The 26,738-nt window shown below is 41.7% G+C and overlaps 1 protein-coding gene across 1 annotated transcript in view; it reads right to left on the bottom strand.

Moving 5' to 3' along the window:
* Positions 1-1,388: 1,388 nt before the first annotated feature.
* ARSJ (arylsulfatase family member J) overlaps positions 1,389-26,738 on the bottom strand; it is a 33,958-nt gene continuing 8,608 nt past the window's right edge. Inside the window, exon 2 of the mRNA XM_071431180.1 lies at positions 1,389-3,939. Coding sequence (XP_071287281.1) covers positions 2,535-3,939 — 1,405 coding nt within the window. The 3' untranslated portion in view covers positions 1,389-2,534. The remainder of the gene's footprint in view (positions 3,940-26,738) is intronic.

Raw genomic sequence — 26,738 nt, 5'->3', positions numbered from 1 at the left:
AAAATATCAGATTCACTGAAAATGTACTCCCACTGAGTACTCTATGAACACTTACTCTCGTGGCACATTTATTTAATACACAGAGAACTGATTCACTGCTCTGCGTTGCACTGGTTACTTTCAAGGACTCCCATTCTGCCTGACAGAGAACAGATATAAATAATTATAGAATAAAATGTTGTCAGGGAATAATGTTCCCTGCTGCTTTTGCCCAATGAAAGCCAAAGCCATCATAAAACTTTCAGGAAAAAGGGCAATAATTAATTCTATGAGGATAACACTCTATCACACTGCCTTGCTGCTATTATGACAAAATAAATTAAAATATTCTAGTCTCTCTGTATATAGTTTAACTTATACACCTAATTTTCGTCTTTTAAAACTACCTTGGAAAATTAAATTAATCTTCTCACAGATATGAGTTTTATAGATCACATTTTGAAGAATAATATCTCAATATGCTATTCTCATTTCTTTTAAGGACATCAACAGCATGTCTTTTAAAAACTGAGAATTTAGAGAACATCAGAGTTCCTGATTACTCACTGGATAGTGTGGATGTGAAGAAAAGCTAGACAGATTTCTAAGGAATTCATTAGTCATCTTAAGGACCACGCAGCATGAAAAATAACAGTGACAATATCAAGCAGTTATGCAGATACACACCATCCTTTTATAATTATTATTTACATGCAATTCTCCAAGCGCATTTTTCTGTGTCCTCCCCAATATATTCATTACAGAAGTATCTCGAAGAGCTGCCTGACTTGTTTCTGTGTTTTGTTAATGGCAGCTTTATTCTTCTTTACATCTTTAAGTAGGCCATTTACTGGGGTTTGGCAGTATGTACCTGCAGTTAGTTGCCTTTTGAAAAGGTCAGAGGTTGCTGGAGTTCTGGACAGCTGTATTTCACTCAGATTTCTGTGTGCATTGATTTTAGGAATGCTCAATTTTTTAGCCATAATCCATTTATATAAATATAATTTCTGAGTTAAGTAACACACTGCTGAAAATCAGATTTATCTGAACTTTTACCCAAATAAATTATAGCCATTCAACAAATGAATCATCAATTTTACTTAACATAATTCATCTTGAAGCTTATATGTGTGTGTTCATTTTATCAATTACCACAGATCACCACCAATGTGCAGCCAGTCCGTGCATCCATCATCCATGCAGACACCTTGGAAAAGGGCAAACTTTGAAGCATGTCTCAAATGATATATATATTGGGAGAAGAAATTCTGTTTCAGAAGCAAAATGTCATAAAACATCCCTGTACCAAAAATAATAGTAATGAAACAGCTTACTTGAGTTTGTTTAAAACAAACTAGGCCAGAATTGCTATTTTGGATGCAAAAAAAGAGGCAGACCGCTTTTATGAATGCCATAAAAATAAACTATTTTAATAGGTACATAAATAAAAGGTTAAAAGTAGAATTTTCCCCCCGAACATCAAGATGGCCTAGCTTCTGTACAGAAATGAACAATATTCATGGGACTCCTAAATTAAATAAACCCTTTGTTACATTCAAAACCACTGAAGGCAAATACATAATGCAGTGATGCACCTGAATTGTTCTCCTTCCTCATCCTAGCAGTGTATACAGTATTTCCTTGGTTTACAGTACTCTGAGGATATGAATCTGTTAAATAAACTCTGAATGACAGGGTGGAAATAAAATTTAAAAAGTCAACATTAAAAGAACCCAAACAACTCTGGCACCCACAGGGGTACCTTGCATCAGCCAGGAAATTTTAATGGAAGAGAAATAAGGATTGTGCTGTAAAATAAATTATCTATTTTACATGTTGTTTTATAGTTATCTTAAAGTGTTTAAATATTACATTCACTTTGGTGATGTCTTTTTGTCTATCCTGTAATAAATTACATGAGGTGTGTGCTTGTTGGTCATGTGTTTTACTGCAAATAGGGGGAGCTCAGCACATCTAGGAAATGTTAAAAATATTTCAGATTTAGTTAAGATGGACAAAATCTAATTTAAAGCAGCTTTCCTCCTATCATGCCCCCCGCCCCAGCACCTCTACAAAGTTACCCTGATGGCTTCAGTTTTGCTGTGCTGTATCAAAACATGTCACAGTCTGATGACTAACACTTACTGACACACAGAGGTTCTTGGGTTTTGTTTCTCCTCTCTCCCTCTGAACCATCTGTCAGCTTGAGAACATCTGCCATTAACATCTCCATGCTCTCCAAAGATTCCAGCTAATTAAGGCAAGGAACCATCATTTGTCCATCAAAGCTAAGTTTCCTGAAACAAGATGCTATCGCTGTTGTTATCTGGAATGTGTCTGGTGATGGGTGAGGACCACTCATCCTGTGGAGGAGAAAGTCTGTCACATGGTCACTCAGAGTGCTAAGGTATCTTGTGCTGGTGAAATCAGAGACAAAATTAAAAGATGACAACTTTCATTCATAGTGCAGAACTAGCATTTCTAGTCTATTCCATCAGAAGTTCAAGAAGTGGGGCCAGGCTGACTCAGGCCTTGTAAAGGACCCTGCTTAGAGTTTACCCACCAGCAAGACGTGACCGGCAGTGAAATGACTGCCCCTTTATCCGATTGGCTTTCTTCTTCTTCTTCTTCATCTTCTTCTGCTTATTTGCACCTTTGCTTTTGTCTGATTTCTTTTTCTTTTCGTCCTCTTTAAACCACGGCCCCCAGACTCCTCCATTGAGCTTGGGGTTGCTGCGAGGGTCCTTGGGCGGGTAGCGGACGGGCACCGCGGTCTTGTTGAACTGCGAGAGCCTCCGCAGCAGCTGCTTCACCACCTCGGGGTGCTGGGCAGACAGGTCCACGCGCTCGTAGGGGTCGGCCGTGATGTTGAAGAGCCACACGGTTTTCCCGGCCGACCAGGAGATGCGCTCGTTGTGCCAGCGGTTGGGACCCGCGTTGCTGAAGGCCTGCGGAGGCACCCAGTCGCTGTAGCCTGGGTTTCCCGTCAGCAGCTTCCAGTGATTCACTCTGATGGCAGACTGGATGGCAGTGTTCCAGATCCCAAAGCCAGCGGCCCAGGAGCCGTTCTTGGCTTTGGTGTAGATGGGGTCAATATTGTGCAGGATGTCCACCCGCGGGGAGCGCTGGCCCTCGCTGATTGTCTCCCACACGTCGTAGCCATCCAGGTGGATGTCTTCATCGATCTGCCCCTCCGCCAGCGTGATCAGCGTGGGGAACCAGTCTGTGATGTGCACCAGCTCCTTGCATACAGACCCTTTGTTTTTCAGAAGGGGGCTGTGCACAAACCCGACGGCGCGGATACCTCCTTCCCAATAGGTACCTTTGCTTCCTCGGAGCGGCCAGTTACTGCCTCCGGCCATCGGCTGCCCGCCGTTATCAGAAGAATAAATGATAATGCTGTTCTCGTAGTAGCCATACTTTCTCAGAGCGAGGGTCACGTTGTTTATGGCCTCATCCAAGCAGGCCAGCATGGCTGCGTACCGCCGCCTGTTGATGTTGTTTATTGAGCGGTAATGTTCAAAATACCTGCCTGGTGCCTGAAGAGGCGAATGGACAGCTTGGTAGGCAATATAGAGGAATATGGGTTTCCTGGGGTTATGAGAAGCCAGGATCTGCTGCACTTTCTGCGTGTACATCTGTGTGGAGTAGATGCCGTTGTCGTGGTCCCAGGCAGCGTTGTTGTTCTCGTACAGGTCATAGCCGCATATCCCGGGGCTGTCGCACTTGAAATGGGTGTAGTAGTCACCGCTGCCCAGGAGCGAGCCAAAGAAGGAGTCAAACCCCCTCTGGGTGGGCATACACTCCCGGCGGTAGAAGCCCAGGTGCCACTTGCCCACCATGTGAGTGGAGTACCCGACCTCCTTGAGCTTCTGAGGTAGCGTGACGTTATCCAGAGGTAAGCAGTTGGGCTGTGTCGGCCGGATGATGGAGTGCTGCAGTCCCGTGTGGATCTGGTACCTGGAGGTGGGAGGAGACAGGCATCAGGGTGGTGGAGGAAATGCTCAGGTGTATGGACACCTTAATCCTAACATAAAATGTCCCTATGCATGCCAAAGCCTTCTCTGGAAATACTTCAGAGTGCTTGTGTACGCTGCTTTCAAAAACCAGCTCGGTCACACCATCGAATCTGTCCTCGCCTCACTGAGGGATGAAACATTTCCCTCCATGACCTGAGCTACTCAAAATACCTACATATACAGGAGCACAGGTACTTCAAGGCACCCTTCTTTCTTCCACATGTCTCCATTTAACAATGGCTATAGAAAATTATGTGGATAAATACAATTTTTACAGTGCCTCGTAATTTGCTAGCGGTGAACGTATCTACAGCATATAAAAATGCTGGGCTTTGAGCATGTAAGAGCAGTATGTTTAAAGGATGGGGTAATAAATTCTGCAGTGCACTACAAGCTATGTGTAAAGAATACATATGGCTTCCATATGATGAGAAAATGAATCCAGCATGGGCAGCAGTAAGTATCAAAAATCAAGGGCAAATATATTTTTACCAGTTTGACACTAAAAAAAGAAAATGTAACAGGAGATAGTACACCAAAGAAAACTTCTCCCTGAGTGTGAGAAGAGGTTCAATTCTCAACAATGCATAGAACAGCCAAGTGCACCAATACTGCGCATCTCCCTCAAAACCAGTTCTTATTAATTTGTGGTAGCAGGAGTTGGGGCTTCTTGACAAATTCTGCTGGTGTTGCCAATCTGATTGGCCTCCTGAGCTGTCTAGAAAATTAAAACCATTAGGCTCTGCCTGTCCATAAATAACTTGAAGCCTGCTTTCATATGAGGGCTTCCTGGCCAGGATCTCCAAAGGCGCCATAGCTGTCTCTAATGGCTGGCAGCATGGATGGATTGTGTAACTCCCATTTCATTCTGGAGCTAATTTCTTCGGACCCAGAAGCTCTGCTCTCACTAACTGCTTGCAGAAGCTCTGGCTGTTGTGCTGCTCTGGACCCAGCGTACTGCAGGGCTGCTGCTGTGCTCCGCCCCCTGGCCCCTCTGCACAGCATTGTCTCTGGGACCAGGCTGGGGACCTGGAGCCATGCCACCCAATTGTCCCCAAATTCACAGGCTGGTGCTGACAGCACAGGAGGTGCTGCAGGAGAGAGCTAAAACACACCCTCAAAATTATGGGTTTCTGGGATCTGCACTTTGCTTTTGTAAAAGAAATGTCACACACACAAGTCCCACATCCTTCCAATGGTTCAGCTACAACATTCTCTTCTTAAAACAGGTAAACTACACCAGGAAAGCCATGCAGTGCTCTATACTTCAGCTCATGCCATATTTGGGACTCCTCAGGGAGCTATGTCCATAAGGCATTTCATTTCCTTCCCCTTCTTTTTCCTCTGCCTTGTTAAATCCTTTCAGAAAATTCCCATTTTTTGATCCAACTGGAAAAGTCCTTGTCCCCACTTGGCTATTTTAGTTAATAGTTTCTGCTTTCTTAACTCTGACAGGCTCCTTGATCACAAGGTCAGCCCCCAGTCCCAGCTGGGCAGTTCCTCCGTAACAAGCTGATTTTGCTGGAAGTCAGGATTTTCTCTGAAGGGACCCAGCCGGATCCTTCCACCATCCTTCTCCTCTGAAAACTGAGAAGCTAGGCCTGAGGGGAACAGGCCACAGAATCTGCAAAACACTGCAAACCAATCTTCCTCTTGTAGGCAAATGTCTACGTCACACAACATTCATTCCCATCAAGAATTCCTAAAACACCAGGCAGTTTCCCTAGCGAGGGCTTTTCAACTAGGGATCCAAGCATGAAATTCCTAAGCTGTTGATCTGACAAATATTGAACCAAAACCCAGCAAGAATTAGCCTCAGTCACAGAGGCGTTCAACAGTGCCCCTTGCTTCAGCAGTGCCCTAAGGAAGTTATTCAATATGCTGGTAACACTGCACATATAACACACATCCATCTATATGCACTTACATTCCCTGCTGCTGCCTCTTTGCAGGAGACTCTGGTGTGTTTCCCAGATGTGTCTGGGAAACAAGGCAGCTATTTTTGGCATGGCTGTGCTTTGGAATATACCTATAGGCACACAGACAAAGAGAGACATTTTTACACTCTTATGTGTAAAAAATAAGTCTGCAAACCAATACATTTTAAGTTGAAATATTTCAAGTGTAGAAATGCTTCAAAGAAATATCAACCTCTGATTATCAGAAGACTGTTCACTGTGACAAAAAAGGTCAAGATTTGTACACTTTCCTGTACCACATGCCTTTCTAATTGATCCATTGTGTGCCAACATTACTTTTTCAGTGAAAGCATTTAATTTTCAAAGGACTTGCAGGGCATCCATAGAAAAGCAAAGTAATCTCAGCAAAAGACAGTGATGATATGGAAGCAAATGGCACTAACAGCAATAGAAAAATGTCTCAAAACAACTGTTTTGAATCTGTTTCTAGACTGTGCAAGACAAAAAAAAAAAACTGAACCAGGAAAAACATAAAGGGATTAGGAGGCAGATGCTGATTTCAGGGTGTTTTCTACCAGATAAAGTCATGAGTTCACCAACTACCACGAAATGTCTGTAAGACACATCCTATAGATTTCATGGCTTCTATTTTTTAGAATAAATTGGCTGAATTTAATCCCAAATGCAGAAAGTAAGTTAGGACTGTGAATAGTCTGGAATTCATTATTAGAATTTCAGCACCAGTAACCAGTCAAATTTAAGCAAATGCTGACAGGCCACAGAATCTAATTTTACTGTTTTTTACACTTTGACCTTCATGGGCATTATTTGCATATAGGCCATTAACTGCTGAGAGAGGCCATTAAAAGAGTGGGGGTTCAAGACTTGGGAATACTTTAGATGGATGTGCTGTGCTCTCCTTCTCCCTGCTCCTCTGACATTCTGGATCATAGGTGTCTCCTTTAGAATACCTGAAATTCCCAATCTGCAGAACAAGGAACTAAGTAAAATTTGTGTGAAGTGTTCAGCTAATAAGAAGCATATTGAAAATTAATTTCTCCTCACTATACAGGGATGGCTCTTTGTGCATTTTCTACTCTTGTTTTTGTTTTCCTGGTGTGCTGTTCAGATGTTCACAGTAAACCCACTGTGATGACTGTTGCAGCCAAGGCAGATGCTCAGTGCTGGCTCACTGACACACTGAGCTGTTTTCTTGTTTGCAGGGGAAACTTTAAAGCAATGGCTTCCCTCTGGGAGCATCCCAATGACTTCATTGCCCTTTGCTTCTTGGATGCTCAGAGAAATATTTCAGAGGGTTCTTAAAATAAATAAATAAGCAAATAAATCCTCCCTCCTGAGTGTGAGCTCATGACACCCCTTTCCAACACGAGTTCCCCTCCTGTTTTAATTTAGACACAAAGCTCAGGCAGTGGCTTCACAGCACTCCCACCTCCAGTCCTAAGGTGCAGAGCCCATGAAGCTGCTGAAGGTAAACTAAACTGCACACTGAAGTGCTGGAGTGTTATGGATGCAAAGCACCACAGGCACACTGAAGTCAGCGAGACCAGAGCTTGAGCAATGTGCTAACATTGGGAGGGAGGCTTCATTTCCCCCTTCTGATGCCCTCAGCAGTGCTGCATTAGTTTCCAGCTCTCCTCTGCAGTGACAGAATCTCTGCACATTTCACTGCGGCTCCCCAGGGCAGAGAGCAGGGCTGGGGAGGGCTGTGGAGGGGAAGGGATTCTCCTGGCACACCCCACATCCCCTGCACAGCCTCACACACATGCAGGCCAAGCCAACTTTCCTGAACAAACCTTTCCCTAAGGAGTTTTCTATTGAGTGTTTTCCCCCTTAACTTCAGGGTGGGTTCTGCACCATGCTGAGGAAGAAGTTGGGATGTTTCTGATTTTGTAATGTGCATGTATAACACTATTGATTTCAAGCTCTCACAATTTTCAAATACTGCATTATTTGTCTTCAAACTGAGATTCTTTTAAGGCTCACTGTAGATTAACAAAGAAGCTCAGCTGGAAGTTTCTAATTTCAGGAACTTTTGCTAGCAGAGCTCTAGTTAGTACATGTGGAAAATGTATTTTTATTATGCTTGCATAGCTCAGGATATGTTGAAAAAAACCTCAATTTTAAAAATAATAAACTCTAGCCTAGGATTCAGAAAAGGATACTTTAAATAAAAACCCCATGTTTGCCAGGAGTTGCATAGAGAGTGACAGCACTGAGGTCTGCATGCTACATATATTAAAGAGATCACTATTGATGATTGTGCATTTCCCTGTTAAAAATAATGAGATACAATAAGCAGATACCAGTCAAGAACATCAATTTAGGGGTTACTAAAGAACAGTCTTTGACATCTTACCTGAAACTATTTGTATAACACAACAGCTAAAACAAAGGAATTCCAGGTGAGTAAAAAAATAGGGAAGTATGTGATTTTGGGGGCTCTCAGTCCTCAGACATCCAAGTTACTGGGAGGAAAAAACCCCAAGATTCCATTTGTCACCAGCAAATCATCAGAGGCAGGACACCATGAACAGTGAGAGAAACCAGATACAACAAAGACATTCTTAGAGTGGACTGAGGCTTTAGCATGGAGCCCACAAGCCCTACATGTTTGACAAAGTTGTTACTTTGGGCAGGGATGTTCACTCTGAATCATCTCAAAGTTGTTTTCAGCTCTGTAAGGTGCTTGTGAGGAAAGCAGGAGCAGTTCAGGAGCTCTTCCACCCAGGATGGTGAAGAGCAGGGCAGGGGATCCTGGCCATGGGCATGTTGGGTATGGACCAGCATGAAAGAATCACACAAAAGGACTCTGCAGCAGAAATATCTGCCATAAAAATGAAATGTTTCATGCTGCATATGCTGAGGTTTTTAAAACTAAATCAGAGTAAAGCTGGAAAAGGGGTGAGGTGATCCAGGAGACCCTGGGGCAGAGGGCAGAGCTGAGCTGATTTAAATTGGATGTAAATAAAGCCCTTACAGCCTGACATGAATTGCTGCCAAGCCATCAGCAAGTCCTGGTTCCCTCAGACTGATGACAACAAAGCCAGAGTGCGTAGCCACAGTGCTTCTGTCTCATTGCTATTATGTCAATTTGCTGAGAAGCAAAATGTTTTCTAAATGTTCATGTCCTTCTTATTTCCATTCTTTCCCTAACTTAGAGACTGATGACAAGGGTTGACTTTGCAGACTTCCAAATGCCAAGCTGCCATGAGAGCCCAAGCAGTGGTGGCATCTTGACACTCCTTAGGGCAGCAGGTTATGCATCTGTTCTGGACAAGAGCAGGTTAAGCTAAATCCTATCTATCTCATTTCTTCAGTGTTTACAGTCTATGGCAACTGCGTGTAATCCCATGGGATACACTTCTAAACGTCAGCATCAAAGTTTTCATGCTACATAGTCTGCTCAGTGCCTATCCCAAGGAGCCCCGAGCCCACACTACATTAGTGTACATTTCAGCTTTCAAAAATAGCAGAAAAATACAATTTTCTATATTGGATATATCATTCATTATCTATCATTTAACCATTTTTATCTTCTGGCTTATGACTTTGGGATTTTGGGGGAAGGTGGGTTATGAGTGGAAATGCATCAGAGAAGAAAATGCAACATTAAAAACTAAATACAAACTCCAAACCTTCACAGACTTTCACTGAGTCAGCCCACACAAATCAAACCTGAAGTCTTCACTCAGACATACACACATTTATTTCATCCTCAGCTGTATTCCTAGAATTTTTATGTGCTTATAAATCAGACTGAAAAAAACATCTACTTCTTTACATTAAAAGGCTAACTCACATTATTTACTGTTTTATCACTCTGGCAATGCTATTGCATATGTGTCATTTGGAAGATTCTGTATCTTGCCCTACTTTCAAGTTTTTCATTGTTGTTTTTAAATCAGTTAAGGATCTTCCATCAAATTCAGGAAAAGAAAAATAAAGTAGCAATTTCCTTGCAGACTAATAACGTTATCAGTGTTGCTCCCATGACCTTTCTCCAAGGACTTAGAGGAGCTGAGACATCCTTACTTTGCCAAATGCCATTTGGATTTTGATGCATGAACTCAACCTCAGAATCATGTTGAAATTCTGATCTCACACCAGCCCTGGCATCTGGCCATTTAAATAATGTCCGTACACCCTGATATTGTTTATACTGCGAGAAGGATTTTTATCACCTGGCACCTAGAAATGCTTGAAAACTGGGGAACCATGCCACAAAAAGCTGTTCTCCATAGCTCTCTATTCCAATAGTTTTACATCTCCAGGATATGCACCAGATCCTCTCTCTTTTATCTTCCCAACTCCTGCAGCTGCAACTGGCACCCCAAGGAGTGAGGCAGTGCTCAGTGAACAGCAGGAAAGCAACTGCTGCCTCCAGAGTTGTGAGTTTTAAAGGAAAAATATCTTACTATGGGACCAAGCTGGGAGGGAAAAGAACAGAAACTTTCATCTGCATTTCCTCAGGGCTTCTTTCCCTGGTTCCAGAAGCTTGAAGCTCCAAATTAAGTTGCAATTAGTATTTTCATACACTAATTACAAATTTTCTACCAAACATTTATTTTTCAACTGGCAGCTTATCTGCTACCAACCTTTCCTGTCACTGAGGCCATTTATCTGCTCCAATGGGAGGATGTTGGGAAAAATGAAAGTTTGACAAGAAAGTCTCACAGATATATATGCTCAGAAGAAAGATTTTTAAATGTCAAGTCTGATGAAGGAATAGAGATGGAAGCAAGTTTTGATATAGAAGAAAAGAGTTGCTGAGCCAGCCTTACTGGCTAACCAAGGAGACAAAGGGTGTGTTACTTAGAAGGGGTTTTTATGGCTTAGAGCAAAGGATAAACCCACCTCAAACAAGAAGATGTTTTTACCAAGCAGAAAGATACACAGGCAAACAAGTCAGCAAATGTGGCAAATAGAAAAATGGTCTCAGAATTTTCCACTGCCAGAAACCTGAAAAACAACTTCTAGCTTAAACTGTAATGTACTAACTTTTGGTGATTGGAGAATAGTAACATGAATATGGTAATTATAGTAGTTATTATAGGCTATAGATAATAGTTAAAATATAGATTGGTTCTACTGTATTAAGATGCTCAGCAAAGAAAAGTATATAATGCACTGTAACCAAAACCAAAGGGTCTCCAGGCCTGCCTGCAGCTGGAGCTGACATCTGTAGGCACAGCTCTGTCACCCATGACCCTGGACTGCTGTAACCTCTTGGATGGAATAAACTGCATTTTGGAGAGCCCCTGAACTCTCACATCCCTCATTTTGGCTCTTACAGGAGGAGAGCAAGGAGAAGGGAGAATGTGGGAGTTGGCAGCAGCTGAAATGCACATGTGTTCATGCAGCTATTGTTTTCTTTGCTCCCAGTTTGCTGCAGCTGTGGAAACAGCACAATGTTTCCAGCTTTATCACTGGAATTCATTTAGGAAAAGGGGAAATGTGTGATTGCATAATTGGTGTTGCGGTTCCATGTCTGCACGCGAGTGACATGGAAAGAAAGCAATGTCACCAAATGCTCTGCATGCCAACCATAAACCCAGGCCTCACCACCGAATTCTGGGCTCAGCAACAGCAGATGCCAGTGGATATGACGCCTAATCACCATGGTACAGGGGAAAGGAACCTAAAATGACTCTGCCATTAGTTAGAGATGGATTTGTCATCCTGCTTTGGTCATTTTTGCAGGAGAAAAACCAGAAGAAAAGGAGATAAATGGAGTCTAAAAACTGTGTGCAGAAGAATCCCCCCTGCCCCCCCCCCCCCCCCCCCGCCCCGGGACAGGGACACAGCACGTCCCAGTTTGTAAAGGAGAGGTGCCTCCATTCCGGTCCCTGCTCTCTGCTGAGCCAGGGAGAACAGCACCCCAGAGCCTCCTAATATCTCAGAATAGTCACTGCTACAGACAGGGCAAACTTCAAGGTGTCTCATATTCTGTCTAAAAGAATACTTTAATTGCAAATAACACAGGAGTTTTTACATTACCTGCCATGCACATGTGTGAAATATTTTCCACCTATTTCTGTGACAGTTTAGGAAAGTTGGTTCATCTTTATATAGGAAGAATTTATTCAATGACTGCACCTAAGGGACATGAAAGATATTCATTATATGGCTGCCTTTCATAAGAAGATATCTCTCATAAAAATGACATATTTGATGGCAGCCCTTAAGGTAGCAGCCAAACAGTTATTGTCTTATATTACTCTCTAATTAAAGTTCTCACTTTGAGCATTTAGTACCATTTCTGAATTAAAACTGTCCTTAGCTATTATTCACACATCCAGCACTTAGAGCCTTTATCAACCTAAATGCTATAAAATGACCTTGAATTGACAGCAAGGATGACTGAGGGCAAAAACACAAGATGTAAAATACAGGTTAACAACTACCACATCACAGGCTTACATGGCATCATTTGAGAGAGGTAATTGCTTTATAATTAAAGAACATTATGACATGGAAAAGAAAAATAGGACTATTTGGTGCTTCAGAGACATCTCAAGTGTTTTAGACACCTTCACAACATCTGAGCTTTGTGACAGCTGTAATTTTTTATTAACCACTGAACAACTACATAAACACACCATTTCTGAGTGTGACATTGCAGAACATAGTTCCACTGCTTTAGTGAGCATAAGTGTACCATAGGCCATTAAGCTCCATTTGAATCCTTGGATAAGTCTTACAGACAGTAATTTAACATTGGAGATAAATTATTATTGGGAGAGTATGATGATCAAGTGGTAACAGCCACAAGCTCTCTTTAGTATTTATAATATTGCTATTATCCTGCTCTGTGAGATGTCTCAAGCTCAACTGTCTCCAAGATTCTATAACAGGATAGAGAACAGATTCTGCCCCCCATAATCAATATGTACCTATTTAAATAAAAGTGTAATTCAATCAATTTCAATTGAATAGACTTCTAGGTAAATTTTTTTCAGAGTCATCAAAGTATCAAAATGAGTCTATGAATTAATGCACCAAACTCCTTTTTTTCATGTGGAGGTTCACCAGGAATGCTGATTAATTAAGAAACATTCTTGGATGATTATTCCTGTTTCATCTCAACTTTGTTATTCTATTTGTTCTACTTAATGCATTCTATCACATAACATCATTGTAAAACATGTACACAAGCATCAAAAGGAAATTATCTTCTCCTTCATCCCCAATGTATGGCACAGCAGTCTGAGACAGCAGGATTCCTGCTGTAGTCTTTGGAGTTTAATTATGCATTTCTGCCAGAGCACTGGATGCTGCTGCATATGAAATGATAAGGTGCTGCTCAGAACTGAGGGTGTCACTCACTTCAACAAGCAAAGCTCAAGTTTTACAGAGGCTGCTGTGCCCACCCAGACCCCTTATGTGAGGTCTGTTCTTGGCAGCAAGAGAGCAATGCCCTCTGGTGCTCAGACACTACCCTGGGACAGACACCACCCACAACTGCTCCATGCCACCCCAGAGCACCTTCCCAGAAAAGCTACAGCCTTAATAATAAGAAAAACAGCTTCATCTGGAAAAAAACTCCAAACTCTAATTTGACTTTTCAACAATATCACTGGTTTTCTGGGCTGATGTTTACTGGCAACAGCAGTGGCACTGAACCATTAGTGAAAGGAATTACCTTGCCCTGAAAGGGAGGGAGGACTGGCAGCCAAGGGATGCTCTCTTCTGGCTTCTGCACAGTTCTCAGCCTGAGCATCCCCACTGACCTCCAGTCCTTTTGTCCTTCTGACACTCTGATATCAGTTTCTGGGTCTATTGTGCTGCTCATGCCTTTGAGCAGGGATGGAACCATGCCTGTTGCACAACACAGCTAAAGCTCAAAATGGGCTTTTTAGTCCTGATAAAAGAGGTGGCAGGATGCAAATGAGCCTCACCCTGATGCCAAACCACTTAGGAACCGTATTTGTTAAAATACGGTACTTACAGGCACCTGCTTATTTACAGTGATTGCCAGCAGTCATGTATGAGTTCAGTCACATCTAGCTGGCTGCTGGATTTTCTTTCTATTTCCTGATATTTGATTCACCTGAGAAATATAACATGAAAATCCCTTTTTCAGAATTCACCACAATATTCTCGTTCAGTTTTGATCAAGACAAAGGCACTGTGTGTGGTTCCCAAAGAAATAATGGACAAAGATAATGAGGTACTGCATTAACCTGGGTCCCACATGACAGGTTCCTAACTGACACCATGTGGAAATGGAACATCTTTGTTTACTCACAGGAGAGATTCCACATGGAAAGGAGCTGCTTTCACTGCCAGTGTCTGAGTGGATGTAGGTGTGCTGTTGTAGCACAGGGAGAAGAGTGGGGAGCAGTGTTGCAGGGCTGTCAGTCAGTTCTGTGACAATTTTTAACTACCACATCAGACATCACACACTACATAGTACAGCATTAAAAAGGGAAGTAAAATGTCTGCATTCAAAGCACCACATGTTGGAACTCAAAAGGAGCAAAGCAACTTCAGCAGATACATGACCAGCTCACTGTGACCCACGGCTGGAAAAGACACTTAGGATGGAGTCCAACCAGTGACCTGACAATGCCAATTCCTCTGCTAAACCATGTCCCTAAGTGCCACACCTATGTGGTTTTTAAATCTGTCAGGGATGCTGACTTGAGCTTCAGGTGGTTCCAGAATTTGACAGTCCTTTGGGTGAAGATATTTTCCCTGCTATCCCACCTAAACCTTCCCCTGGCACAACTTGAGGCCCCTCCCTCTTGTCCTGTCACTAATGGTACCTGCTGAAGCTCAGTGGTACTTCACAGGAATTTCTCCGCTCCTGTACCAATAGATTTGAGTTGCTACCTTGGCTCCCTGCCCAAACTAAACAAGGGCTAGGAGAAATGTAAGGCTTCTCTGTGGAGCAGGAATGTGATGGAATTTGAGAACTCTCCCTGTCACTCTTGATGGCTGCAAGATGCCATGGCACAGACACTGTGAAGCCCCCTCACATCACTCTGCTGCATTTCTCCCCCTCCCTCAGCCTCCCCCACCACAGAAAGGAACAAACTGGAGTTAACAGGGGACAGAGGTTAACAGCACATCTGTTTCTAGGCCACTGTGCAATGAATAATGAAGAGATTTGGAAAAATGCTTCTTTATTTCCCTCCTAAATCCGGCTTTGCAAAACAAGCAGTGCTCTCTTGGATGTCAGTGCTGCACTCCCTAATCCCTCCTAACTCTCATTCACACTGCTCCTCGCTCACATCTTGTTTTGCTGCTGCATTGAGGCAGTGTCCAAAGGCCTAACAGCAACTGGGGCTGTGGTGCAACATCCCTGGAAATAAAATGGAGCATAAAATAGGTGCCTTATTGCTGTTGGTCCCACAAAAATCTAGAAACAGAGTCTCTTATATGTCTAGCAATTATGTATAAAAGCAGACAAAGCTTACATAAAGCACTTGCTATAAAATGTTAATGTATTAATGAAGCTGTGCCTTATTAAAGATGCTAGTAGGTGATTTTGAGCCTGGACAAAATTCCTCAAAAATGACTCATGTAGCAGAGCGAACTGGATAAGAGTAAGTGAGGTGTAAATAAGAGTAAGTAAGGATAAGAGTAAGTGAGGGACACACACAAAGTTTTGGACGTTTGCATTCATCATATCCAGCAACTCAATACACTAATGGAACCTAAGCAGAGATACCATCAGCACTGTATGCTGCCTTCTGTGGGGCTTTTGCCCCCTGTCTGAAAACATTTATTTAAGTAAAGTGATATTAGCATCACATACCCTGTGAGAAGGGGTTAAAGGGCAGACACCCCCTGGAAAATGAGGATCCCCATTAAAAATTGAAATTAAAAGGTATAAGTAGTGATTCTTTGAGAAACACTAGTTCAGGAGAAAGGGAAACACATTTAGCATTTATCAGTGTGTGATCACAGAAAAGCAGCTCCTGCATATTTGGTCTCCAACCCCAGGGTTTCCAGTGGGAAATGTAGTTGGAAAAATACGACAGCAAGATCACAACCCATCCATTCTTCTGAAGCACAGTTAACTCTGTGGAAAATTACTCAATCAGTGGCAAGTAACTTGTGGCTTCCAAATCACTTACATCCTGTCCAGGTTGTGAAATTATGTATTTCAGTGGTTAATAATCCTGGCAATAACATCAAAATTTACAAAATGGTGTAATGCTGAACAAAGCATCACCAGTTAGAATCTGTTCTTATTTTCAATGTTCTTCTCTAAGTGGGAATAGAAATTTGCATACTGTGGAGGTTGTAAAGGGAAAAGAGGGAAGGAGAAGAGATAAGAATCAGGCATGCTTTGCATGTGTCTTGAGTGAAAAAGCAAAATCTTTCCTCTTCAGGAGCCAGGAAGGCTAAAGGAGGAGCAGATCAGCCCCACAGCAATTTGCTGACATTGTGTACAGTGTCTGTAGCAGCTAAGACTGTACCACAGCACAGAGGTGACGAGTGGTGATACCACCACAGAGCCGTGGCTGTGTTCAGGGGATGAGAACATGGCAGGAACACTGCTGGAACCACAACATCTGCTCGGCTTTGTTCGCATTCCCTAAACAAATCTGTGGGGTGTAGCTCCAATGGGTCACACAGGAGACAGGAGCCAGAGGAAGCTGTGAACACTGCAGGGAGCCTGTCAGCTCACATTCTTATCTTTACTGTCCCATTAGTGACAGCAATTAGAACAGCATTACTAACTTGCCCCACCAAACAGATATATCAACAGCCCTGTGTACAGCTGTACAAAGTCAGAGCAGTAAGTCACTGCTAACTTTGTATGTATTGTCAGAGCACTGGGCTTGTCCAGGATCACCTCACCAGGTTTTTCACAGGAGTGGGTGCACGCTATAAAACACATTTTCAACTTCTTCTACAAATATGCCCCTGCAACTTAACCACACTGCCTTGGTTCTTCATGAACTCTCCCAGCTGGCTTGTTCAATATCCAGCACTTAAAGTATACTGAATTCTGGTAATGGCTGCATGCTTAAAGTATACTGAATTCTGGTAATCTGGCTGCATGACAGTAAAATTCCTCAACAGTCCATTTCATGCCCTGCTTTTCATGAGCAGTGCTCAACAAACTGCAGGACCAACTTCTTTGCTATTATTTGTGTTAAAGTCAAGCATCTGCTTCTCAAACCCAGGCTTAGGTCTGTGTGTTCAAAATCAAAATGCAGAGGAGGTGACTAAAGAGTCAGCAGCAGCAGAATGGGAGAGCAGCAAAAGGTCTGTAAAACCTCTGCCTGCATTCCTTGGGAGCCAAGAGTCTGGGCTGAATATGCATTCTGGCTCTGACTTGGAAGTTTCTCCCACATAATCTACTCCTATAATCTCTCTTATATAACTTCTCATATAATCTACTTCCTCAAGATGGAAGCAGGGCTGATGGTCACTGGGGAAACTGCAGCCACATCTCCTGGTAAGAAGATTATGGAGAAACAAGGTAAAAGAAAGAAGGAAAAGATGAAAAACCCATAAACCCCACATTATAATCAGAGTGGAACTCAGTGATTCCAACAGGGCTTCCTCCAATGAGTAACATTACCCGAAAGTTTAAATTAAGCCTTTCATTATTTTTTTACATTTTCCTTTAGAACTTTCAGACATAGAGCCAGTATAAAATCAGTATTTTAAAACCAAATAGACACTAATCTAAAAATCCAGATAAATCCAAAAATCTGAATTACAATAGGCAACAACAGTGTAAAGGACACCATGAGTCAGCTAACAGGCAACAAAATTTCCTCTCAGATTTTTATTAGAAGTTCAAATATTTTTTCCTGCTTAGGGGGTTTTGGTGGTTTGGGGTGATTTTCTTTGAAATGTCATTCAAATTTAAACACTCCAGTATATTTTCGCATGTCGCTCTCCTGCTTCCCCTTTTCCCTTGCAATTACATTATTATACCAAAAAAAAAAAAAACCAAAAAAAAATCTCGCGGCAAACTACTTTTCTGCAGTTGGTCACAGTGAGCATAGCTTGGACATGATGCATCCATCTAGGAACAATAGAATAGGAAAGAACTGAATAATTGGATTTGAAATGGCAGACATGCTGGGATAGCTGTGGAAAAGCCATGGCTGGACACACTTTCTCTGGAAATACGTAACTTCAGTTCAGTTGTGGGATGGGAGAGGAAGTTTTCTGCTGGCTCTTCATTTTTTTTTTTTGGTATGTTACATAAGCTCCCTTTCCTCTTTACTTTTATAACAGCACATAAATATTTTATGAACTATGGGCCTTTGAACTGTGTTGCTCTGACCCATTGACTGATTCTCATTTGCCTCTCTGAAATTGCATCTCAAGTGCTTTGAGAAATGCATCATCCTGGGCTGTCATATAAAACCCAACATAAACCTCACAACAGTAATCCTGTTTGTTGCCAATGCTACAAGTCAACTCCAAGGACAATAAATTTCCACTTAATAGCAAGGTTGCTGGAGACATTGGCATTCTGATATATTAAAGGCATAAAGTGCAAACAGCTTTTAATTCATTCTTTATATTCTTTTAGTTAGCCACCCCCAAACAAAATGTAAGAAAAGGAAAAAGGGAAGAACAGCTCCACTTTTGCTGTGGAACAATGTAAATCCTGATTTTCACCAGCAAAATAATGGCTATGGATCTTACTGCATCTCTGGAATTATCTGTAGGTGCCAGTGATACCCATGCTGTTCCAAGGCAATCCCAGACCAGCATCTGATGCTTCACAAAGTGCACAAGACTTTCTCATATTGTGGAAGAAAAAATATCTAATGTAAGGCATTTAACATGGTCCATGGAGCTATTTACCAGTCCAACATTAGTAAACAGCTCTTAATCATTGACTACATTTTCTAGAATCCTCCAAACTGTTCCAGTTCAAGAGAACTTTGGTGGTTTTTTTTTTCTTCCCCCTCCCTTCTTCCCATCTGTCTTCATTCTCATTCCTATGGGATGAAGGATCAAACCCCATGCTTGAAAATACAGCCAATTGCATTTCTAGGATCTAAGCTGGAAGGCTTTGTTTGACAAGGAAATACCTCCTTTTCTTCTGAGATTACCTGTATTCCCTGTACAGGATCTGAAACTACTGCTCTAACTCTTTCCCAGTTGGACTCAAAATTAACATGTTAGCTTCACCATGATGTAGAGCACTTGCTTGGGAACAAACCTCATTTACCTCATTTTTATTTCATTTGCTCCAGGAAGACCTCTCATCAGTATTCCTCCTGAGCCTATAAATATTCTTTGCATCAGGCACTTCTAAGGATTTGATGTGCTGGAATAAAAGCCTCTCTGGGTCACTGGGGCTCCTTACTGGGGCCATGCAATCACAGAATGATTTGGCTTGGAGGGTCCTTAAAACTTATCCAATTCCAAGCCCTCTGCAGTAGGCAGGGAACCTTCCACCAGAGCATGTTGCTCCAAGACCATCCAAGCCCTATTATCACCTGTATTATAGCTAATAATATAGCTCATACAGATACTCTGCTGGTAACAAACACAATAATGGAGCCAACAAAATAAAGAGCTGTGTATGATGCCCATCCATTTATTTTTCTTTTGCTTTTCTAGCTGAAAACAACAATTTTACTTTATTCCTGCCTTACCTAGGGATGAAAAAAAGAAGAAAATTCTCATTCTCTTCTTGAATCTACAATTTCTAAGGTGTGCTACTGAGACAAGAAAATGCAACAAAACAACAATCTGACAAAGGTGAAAATTTTCAAGTGCCTGACTACTATGGAGCTCTTGATCAGCCTGTAGATGGAAGAGATAGATTTGAATTAAGTAGTTAAACAAATGAAATGACACAAAGCACATGTTGCCTACTAATAAACCCCCAAAATGCACACACATTATTTCATATTCTCAGGAGACAGAATGATTTCTCACACTCACTCTCTCAGGAATGTGCTTAAAAAATTCCATTTCTCCTGCCTTAACTCCTACGTCAAAATTCTTCCCAACAATGACCATGGCTTCAGCTGCTTTTCCAAAGCCAGTTGATGGCCTTTCTCTACCTGCAGGTAGTTTCTTTTCTTGCAGAGAAGTGACAAAAATTAAACACTGTGCCTGCCCATTTCCATCCTAAAACAAGCTAGCAGCTGAAGCAGCAAGAAAGGCTTTAAGAGCCAAGAAGTGGCCGTGTCCATGGCTCAGGGACTCTCTCCATGCTCATGGTAACAATCACAGGTTAGAGAATCACATTTTCCTTCCCAGAAAAAGTTTTGCAATTAGCTAAGGCACAGGGTGGCCTCTTGCTTCCCTGGCATTATCATCCACCCACTCCAATTAAGCCATGGTTCCTTTGTTCCCTCCTTTCCTTAGATAATGGATTGATGAGGTGTGAATTCAGCACAAGTGCTATCAGCAGCCTGGGCACGCTTGGCTTTTTCTGTACCAACACTCTAGTGCCATAAATAGGCGAAATCATCCCTGTCAGTGAAGGGAAGCAATCTGTTCTCTCCCTGTCATGTTCCTGGCATGCCAATCTCCACTTGTACACATAGACACAGTCCCAATAGGGGGCAGGAAAAGGGAAGAACACACAGTTCAGCTACATTTCGAATTTCGTGTGTTGCTGTGGGTGCATTTCTGTTTTGCATGTACTTCCTGTCTTCAAGCACCTACTCCTTTACCTAAGGGGACTGTCTGGGTTTATTTAGAGTTGTTTAACTAAACAAGTTATTTAAGAAAATACACACTTTTATTCCTAGGAGGTATATCAAATTATAGCTTCAAGGGAATGACATTTTGTGTTTAATGAATTATTTCTAGTTTAACCATGGCAAAACTGTGTGTATTAAATAAAATCTTGTGAATACAAGCTTCACTGGCTCCTAAATTCAGGTGTATTTACATAACAAACTGAAGATGTATCAATGTAAAAATTAATGGAAAATCATAGAATTGGAATAATGGAATGACAGAATGGTTTAGGCTCCAATGTCCCTGGTATGGCAGGGACACTGAGCATGTTCCATTCCTAGTCCCTGCTGCTAATGGAGCATCACTGGCTTGACAGGATAGAAAGGCAGAGGAAAACAGGGAGCACACCTTCCCACACAGGTCACATACATTCATCCAGCACAGCCTGGGAGGTGAAGGACACTCACTGGCTGTGTTTGGCAAAAAGAATAAAATAAAATAAAATTTAAAAATTAAAAAATTTAAATTGCATTTTCTGAAGCACAAGAACACTGAAATAAGTCTTGCTTTATGCTGAGTTTTGTGGGGAGACAAACTGACTGCAATTAAAGCATTGCTGTGAAAGCCCAGGTTGCTGAAAGATTTCTTTAAAAAAATCTTAATGCAGGAGAACATCCTCAGTTTGGATCAGGGTACTATAGACCAAGTTTCTCTATGGCATCAGCAGCTGATAAGCCTCGAGCAGAAGGCAGAGAGGAAATATTTTAATTCCATTCCTGTCAGGCCAGTGTTGCACCAGCACCAACTGTTTCAGACACTTCTGCAGAACAGCAATATTTGCAAGTGTTTCTTCAGAAATGTGCAGGATTTAATTCCAAGTACACAGGACTGTTTTGACACCATTTATCAACTGCTCCCAAATAGATCAGGCTGGGAGCACACTTGTTCCATTTGCTAAAGTCAAAATTTCCCTTGTGCAGCCAAGGGAATTAGGCTAGACAAGGGTGGGGGTTTTCTTTGTACACTTTTGCTGTGTTTTTGCAAAGCCAAATACCCTGGCCATGGACATTGGTTGCCAGAAGACTGAGATCAAGTGAGACAGCACATTTACCTTCCATACAAGAATAGCTGAGCAACAGACCTTGCCCTCTCCAGTAATGCCATTTTATAAAAAGAAACTGGCAATTTATTCATATATATATACATATATATGACATAGATAGATATAGATATATATTTTAAGTTTTACTCTGACAAGGAATTATTTTTCCTCCCTTCTTCATCAAATCCATGGATTTTTGGCAAGGAAGAAACTCTCATGGCACTAATAACAGCAGGCATGGTTTATTCCCAAAACCAAAATCCAATTCACTGATAATGAGTGACTATTCCATTTTGCTGGATATGATTCAAAAGCAAATGAAGGTCATAATTCTAATAAAAACCTGTATTAGCTATAGCAGAGCAAACACCTGGAGCGTGCCTAATTGGTCAGCTCCAATCTTTAAAATGTAATGAAGGCCCAACAGTAATTTTGTAGGAAATGTCCTTGCTGTTAAACACCATATATCCACCCCACAAGAGCCAAAAGCTTCAAATGGTCTTTTAAGAAAATGTCTTTATATGTCAATGTTCATTACATCATGAAATTGGTCTTTGCTCAGCAGGGAAGTAAGATTTTTAAAGATCACAAATGTATTTGTATTTTTGAATACCAGAGCTGTACCTGCCTATTAGTTTTCTGGCCCTGCATATGACTTACCAGCACCTTGACCTGCAACACAGACCATTTTTTGTGATGAAACACAATCCAGCAACTTCATCTGTTACAACTTGTGAAAGACAAATCCTTCCTTGCACACAACCAAGATTCAGATGAGGACAGCCTGGATTCCCAGCTCATTCCAGCCTTGTCCTGCTGGCCTCAGCACAACACCACAGCTACAGAGGAGGCTCTGTCTGCTCCTTGGGAAACTGCCTGCCTCATTTCTTCAGAGAAATACCCAACCAAATGAAGATGGAACAATCAGCCTATTCTTATCTTTCTGCAATACCTGCAGATGACATCCAGTGACACTCCAGCAGAGCAGGATACATGGACACTGGCACAGGTCATTGGACACTGGAATGCCAAAACTCTAGATCATTATTTTGCTTGATGAACCAGAAACACAGAGAAGGGAGAGCAGAAACACTTCAAAAACAAAACAAACTAAAAACACAAACACTCAAGACTCCAAAAGCTCAAGGTTGAAAAAGACATCCTGAAGAAAACATATTACTGTGAGGAGGTGAGGGGGTGAGCCTGGCACAGGTTGCCCAGAGCAGCTGTGGCTGCCCCATGCCTGGAAGTGTCCAAGGCCAGGCTGGACAGGGCTTGGAGGAACCTGGGATAGTGGAAAGTGTCCCCTCCCATGGCAGGGGGTGGACCAAGATGAGCTTTAAGGTCCCTTTCAACCCAAAACATTTTATGATATGCCCACATGATTTCTTTAACTAACCCTGAAAACTGATTTGGCAAATTCAAGTTGTAAAATGAAAAATTTGGAATAAATAAATTTAAGCTGCAGGCTTTTTCATTCCTAAAGTACATCTGTGAGGAATTAGAAAAAGCAATTGGGTTAATTACATTTTGAGTGATTATTTTCATAGGGGTTATGAATATATGTTTAAGGTGAAATTTATACAGATTAAATTCCACAACCTGTTCAGACTGTAAATTTGCACTCATCAAACTGCTGCACTGCCTGTTGAAGAGCTGAAATTCAAAAGGAAATTGAATTAGAGGAATAACCTGAACTGAACAGGAGGCAATTCACTTACAATAACCACAAAGCAGTGCTTTTGGGGTCAAATAATCAATGACAGTAACTTATGTTTCTTGCAGAAAAGAAGATCTGGGGCTTGCTGCTAGCCCAGCCTGAGGGTGAGTCAGCAATGACTTGGTGCTATGGAAAACAGCTTTGTCTTATCAGGACCTACACGAGGGGTTAGGGAAAACCTGACACCCTGCTTTAAGTAAGGCAATAAAACACAGGCTCCCCAGGTCTCTAAGAGGAAAAGAAAATGCATTTGCTTCATATCCAAGCATTGAGAAAGGGGACAGAGCTCCCACCTGGCCGTTATCCTGTCATGGGATGGTGTGGTTTGAGTGCACCTCGCCCTGTGCTGCACAGAATGTGGGAGTTGTCAAAGGAACAAGCCCATAAGGATGATCAGCCTGGTTTAACTGGCAGATCACAGCTGAACTGGTAAAAATAGTACAAGATCTGTTGTTTCTGTGACATTCCCTACCCATCAGTGGCGGAAAAGCCTCAAAGACTCTGATAAACAGACGCTTTGCCCAGATTTTCTGCTGAGGTAAATTCATGCCAGTAAAGGAGTTGTTATGCTGCCTTCCAATTACTCAACTGTGAAAATATTTTAGCAACTTTGGGATTGAGAACAAGATAGCAAGGCTGGACTGGTCAAACTTTTACTGGAACATTGTGTCCTGTTCCTGATGACATTTTGCAATAAGAAATAGGCCCAGATATAAAAGTCCAGAGGAGTACACTAAGAGCCATCAAAGGTATATAAACCAAGGTCTGTGAGGAAAGATGGAAAGAACTGAATTTACTTAGGCTGGAGAAGGGAAGAGCAGAGATGTGATAATAGACTCAGATGTACAGATTTATCACCTTTTGTAGCAAAGTAAGTTCTTCACCTGAAAATTGCCAAAAGATCAGAGGCTTAAACTGCAGGAGGAAAGATGGAAGTTAGACAGTTTCAAAGTTATATAACCCAAATTACAGCTGAGACTGCCTAGGGAAAGTGTGGAAATCTCTGTTGAAAGTTTTTTAGGAAAAAGTTATTCCCACATATTTAAATAGCATCTTTAATGATTTCTTGAAGGAGATACATAGTAATTTACTAGGATTTCTTAAAACTGTTTTCTTGACTTTTCTGTGGATGCAAAGCAACAAATGCCAGTCTGTTCCCTCCCTTCTGAACTATCCAGCAGCAAGGCAGTCAGCTCAGGAGCCATAAGGGGAACCATCCAGAGAGCACCATCCAGTGAGCCCAAGCATTTATTAGAAAATCTCCTTTGACAACAGGCTTTTTAACTGTTTCAAAATAATTTCAGAACTGTGCAAGGAGTATTACCTTTTATACTCCTTCAAGTGTATTTACAACTGTAATCAGCTATAATTAATCCAGCTTTAAAATACTGATAAGGAAAGTATAAATATTATTTCTTTATGCATACAAATCTTTACACCTGCCAATAACTGATTAACAGGAACATAAATTCTTATTGTATCTGAAAGACACATCAATCTGCTCTCATTCCAAAAAATACCTGAAGAATTAGAGAACTAAAGGACAGGGTGAGACAACGGATTCTTGTGGAGAAGACTTGGTTTGGCCCTTCCTCCGCTTGGTGCCAGAGAGGATAATGGGGAAAATGAAGAGAATGGATTTAAGACTGGCAGCCAAACTGATTGGCCTTGGAAGCAGAGAGGAGACTCTGAAAGGACATCCTGGTGGGCTGCTGTCCAGGAAAGCCTGGAAGTGGTTTGGGAGGCTGCAAATGTTTCAAACTAATTCTGGAAAGACCTGAAAAGGCTGAGTGTTTACTGGGGATAGTGTGCGAAAAGGTCAGGGAGGCATCCTGAAGGACAGGAGGGGAGGGTGGCACAGAGCACCAGTATTACTGCAGATACAATAATTTCCTGTGGTTTTCCCTTGGAAGGATGGGAGGCTGCACAAGGAACTGGCAACTGGGTCAAGCTAATAAATAGTCCCATTTTGTAAAACACACACCTCCATTACCAGAGAAACACAAACCAGGCAACAGCTTTCTCCAGGCTGACTGGGGAGCAAAGGGATTGCTCCCCACTTTCCCCTTGGATGATGGGCACCCTCACCCACAGGAAGGGTTTCCAAACACACGAACCTAGGTGAACAATCACAAGGGCAGGAAGTAAAATCTTGGTTGTCTGACTCACTGCTTGAGTTGTTCCTTCTGCTTCTGACCCCAAATACATTTATTATGCAAATCAGTAATTTATTAAGGAGCAGAAATGTCCCCCAAGTACCCCCAAAACCCAACTATGACATGAAATCATTTACTACAGAAATGCTCCACTCTGATGTTTTTTTTCTTTTAAGATATCTCAGGCTGGATCTTATTTATAAAGAAAAGCAAAGTAGCTCACAAATTTCATTTTGCATTATCACGGCTCACCATGGTTAATGGTAGCAAAATAAATGTTTTTTGTTGTTGTTACATTTTTTCAGATTCAAAAGCACTTTAGGGGTTTGCCAGGAAAAGCTGCATTTCTATATATACATATATTAAAAATCCCATTAAATCAGTTTACTGGTAAAGACAAGGCATTGTAGGAGGTAACAGCTGAAATTCAGGCTATTAAACCCCAGTGCACTTCCAGGTCACATATAGCAGGAAACATGAAAACAGAAGCTGGTAAGAATGGAGAGGGCCATAAACCAAGCAGCAAATACTTCATTTTTTGCCTAGAGTACTTGTACAGGGGGAGAAACAACACAGAAGTAAGTTGTTCCTTCCTCCCCTCCACCAATTTTATTTTGACAAATCAGAACCATAACATAATTCAGGAATTAAGAATTAAACAGACCACAAATCAGAACTAATGTGGAATGATGGTAGGCAAGTACGTACAAGAGTAAAAAAATCTGCTCTTAAAAAAAAAATCAGCAAACAGGCTGAAATAGCTTCCTCTGAAGGTTCTTGAAAATGGGACCATGGAAAAATTAAGGAAGGAGCTGCCATTATGCTGTGGTCATTAACAAAGTCTTTAATTAGATCAATTGGCTCTTTAAAAGAGAAAGAAAAATATTAAAAAGTTCACAAAACATTTTTCTTAACTAAAATTAACAGCATGGTAAAGTTAGGAAACTCCCTAACAGTCAAGATTGCAATTTCTTGAATACTTGGCAATATTTTTTTATTTCTAGGAGGAAACAAACAATAAAGAAGAGTTTATAAAGTCAGTGTGTCCCTGCTGTGTGATGTAATTTGGCAGGAGACCTAATTCAGCAACCTCCAGATGCCCCCTCAAACCCAGTTTTCTGGGACTTCATCAACACTGATCCACGGCAACTAGATCGGAGTATATAAAATGTGATGGTAAATGGTGTT

Source organism: Agelaius tricolor, unplaced genomic scaffold (assembly GCF_023055355.1).
Source record: "Agelaius tricolor isolate 1412-34295 unplaced genomic scaffold, bAgeTri1.0.p SCAF_8, whole genome shotgun sequence".
NCBI classification, from domain to species: Eukaryota; Metazoa; Chordata; class Aves; order Passeriformes; family Icteridae; genus Agelaius; species Agelaius tricolor.
This window is presented reverse-complemented; position numbering and strand designations above follow the sequence as displayed.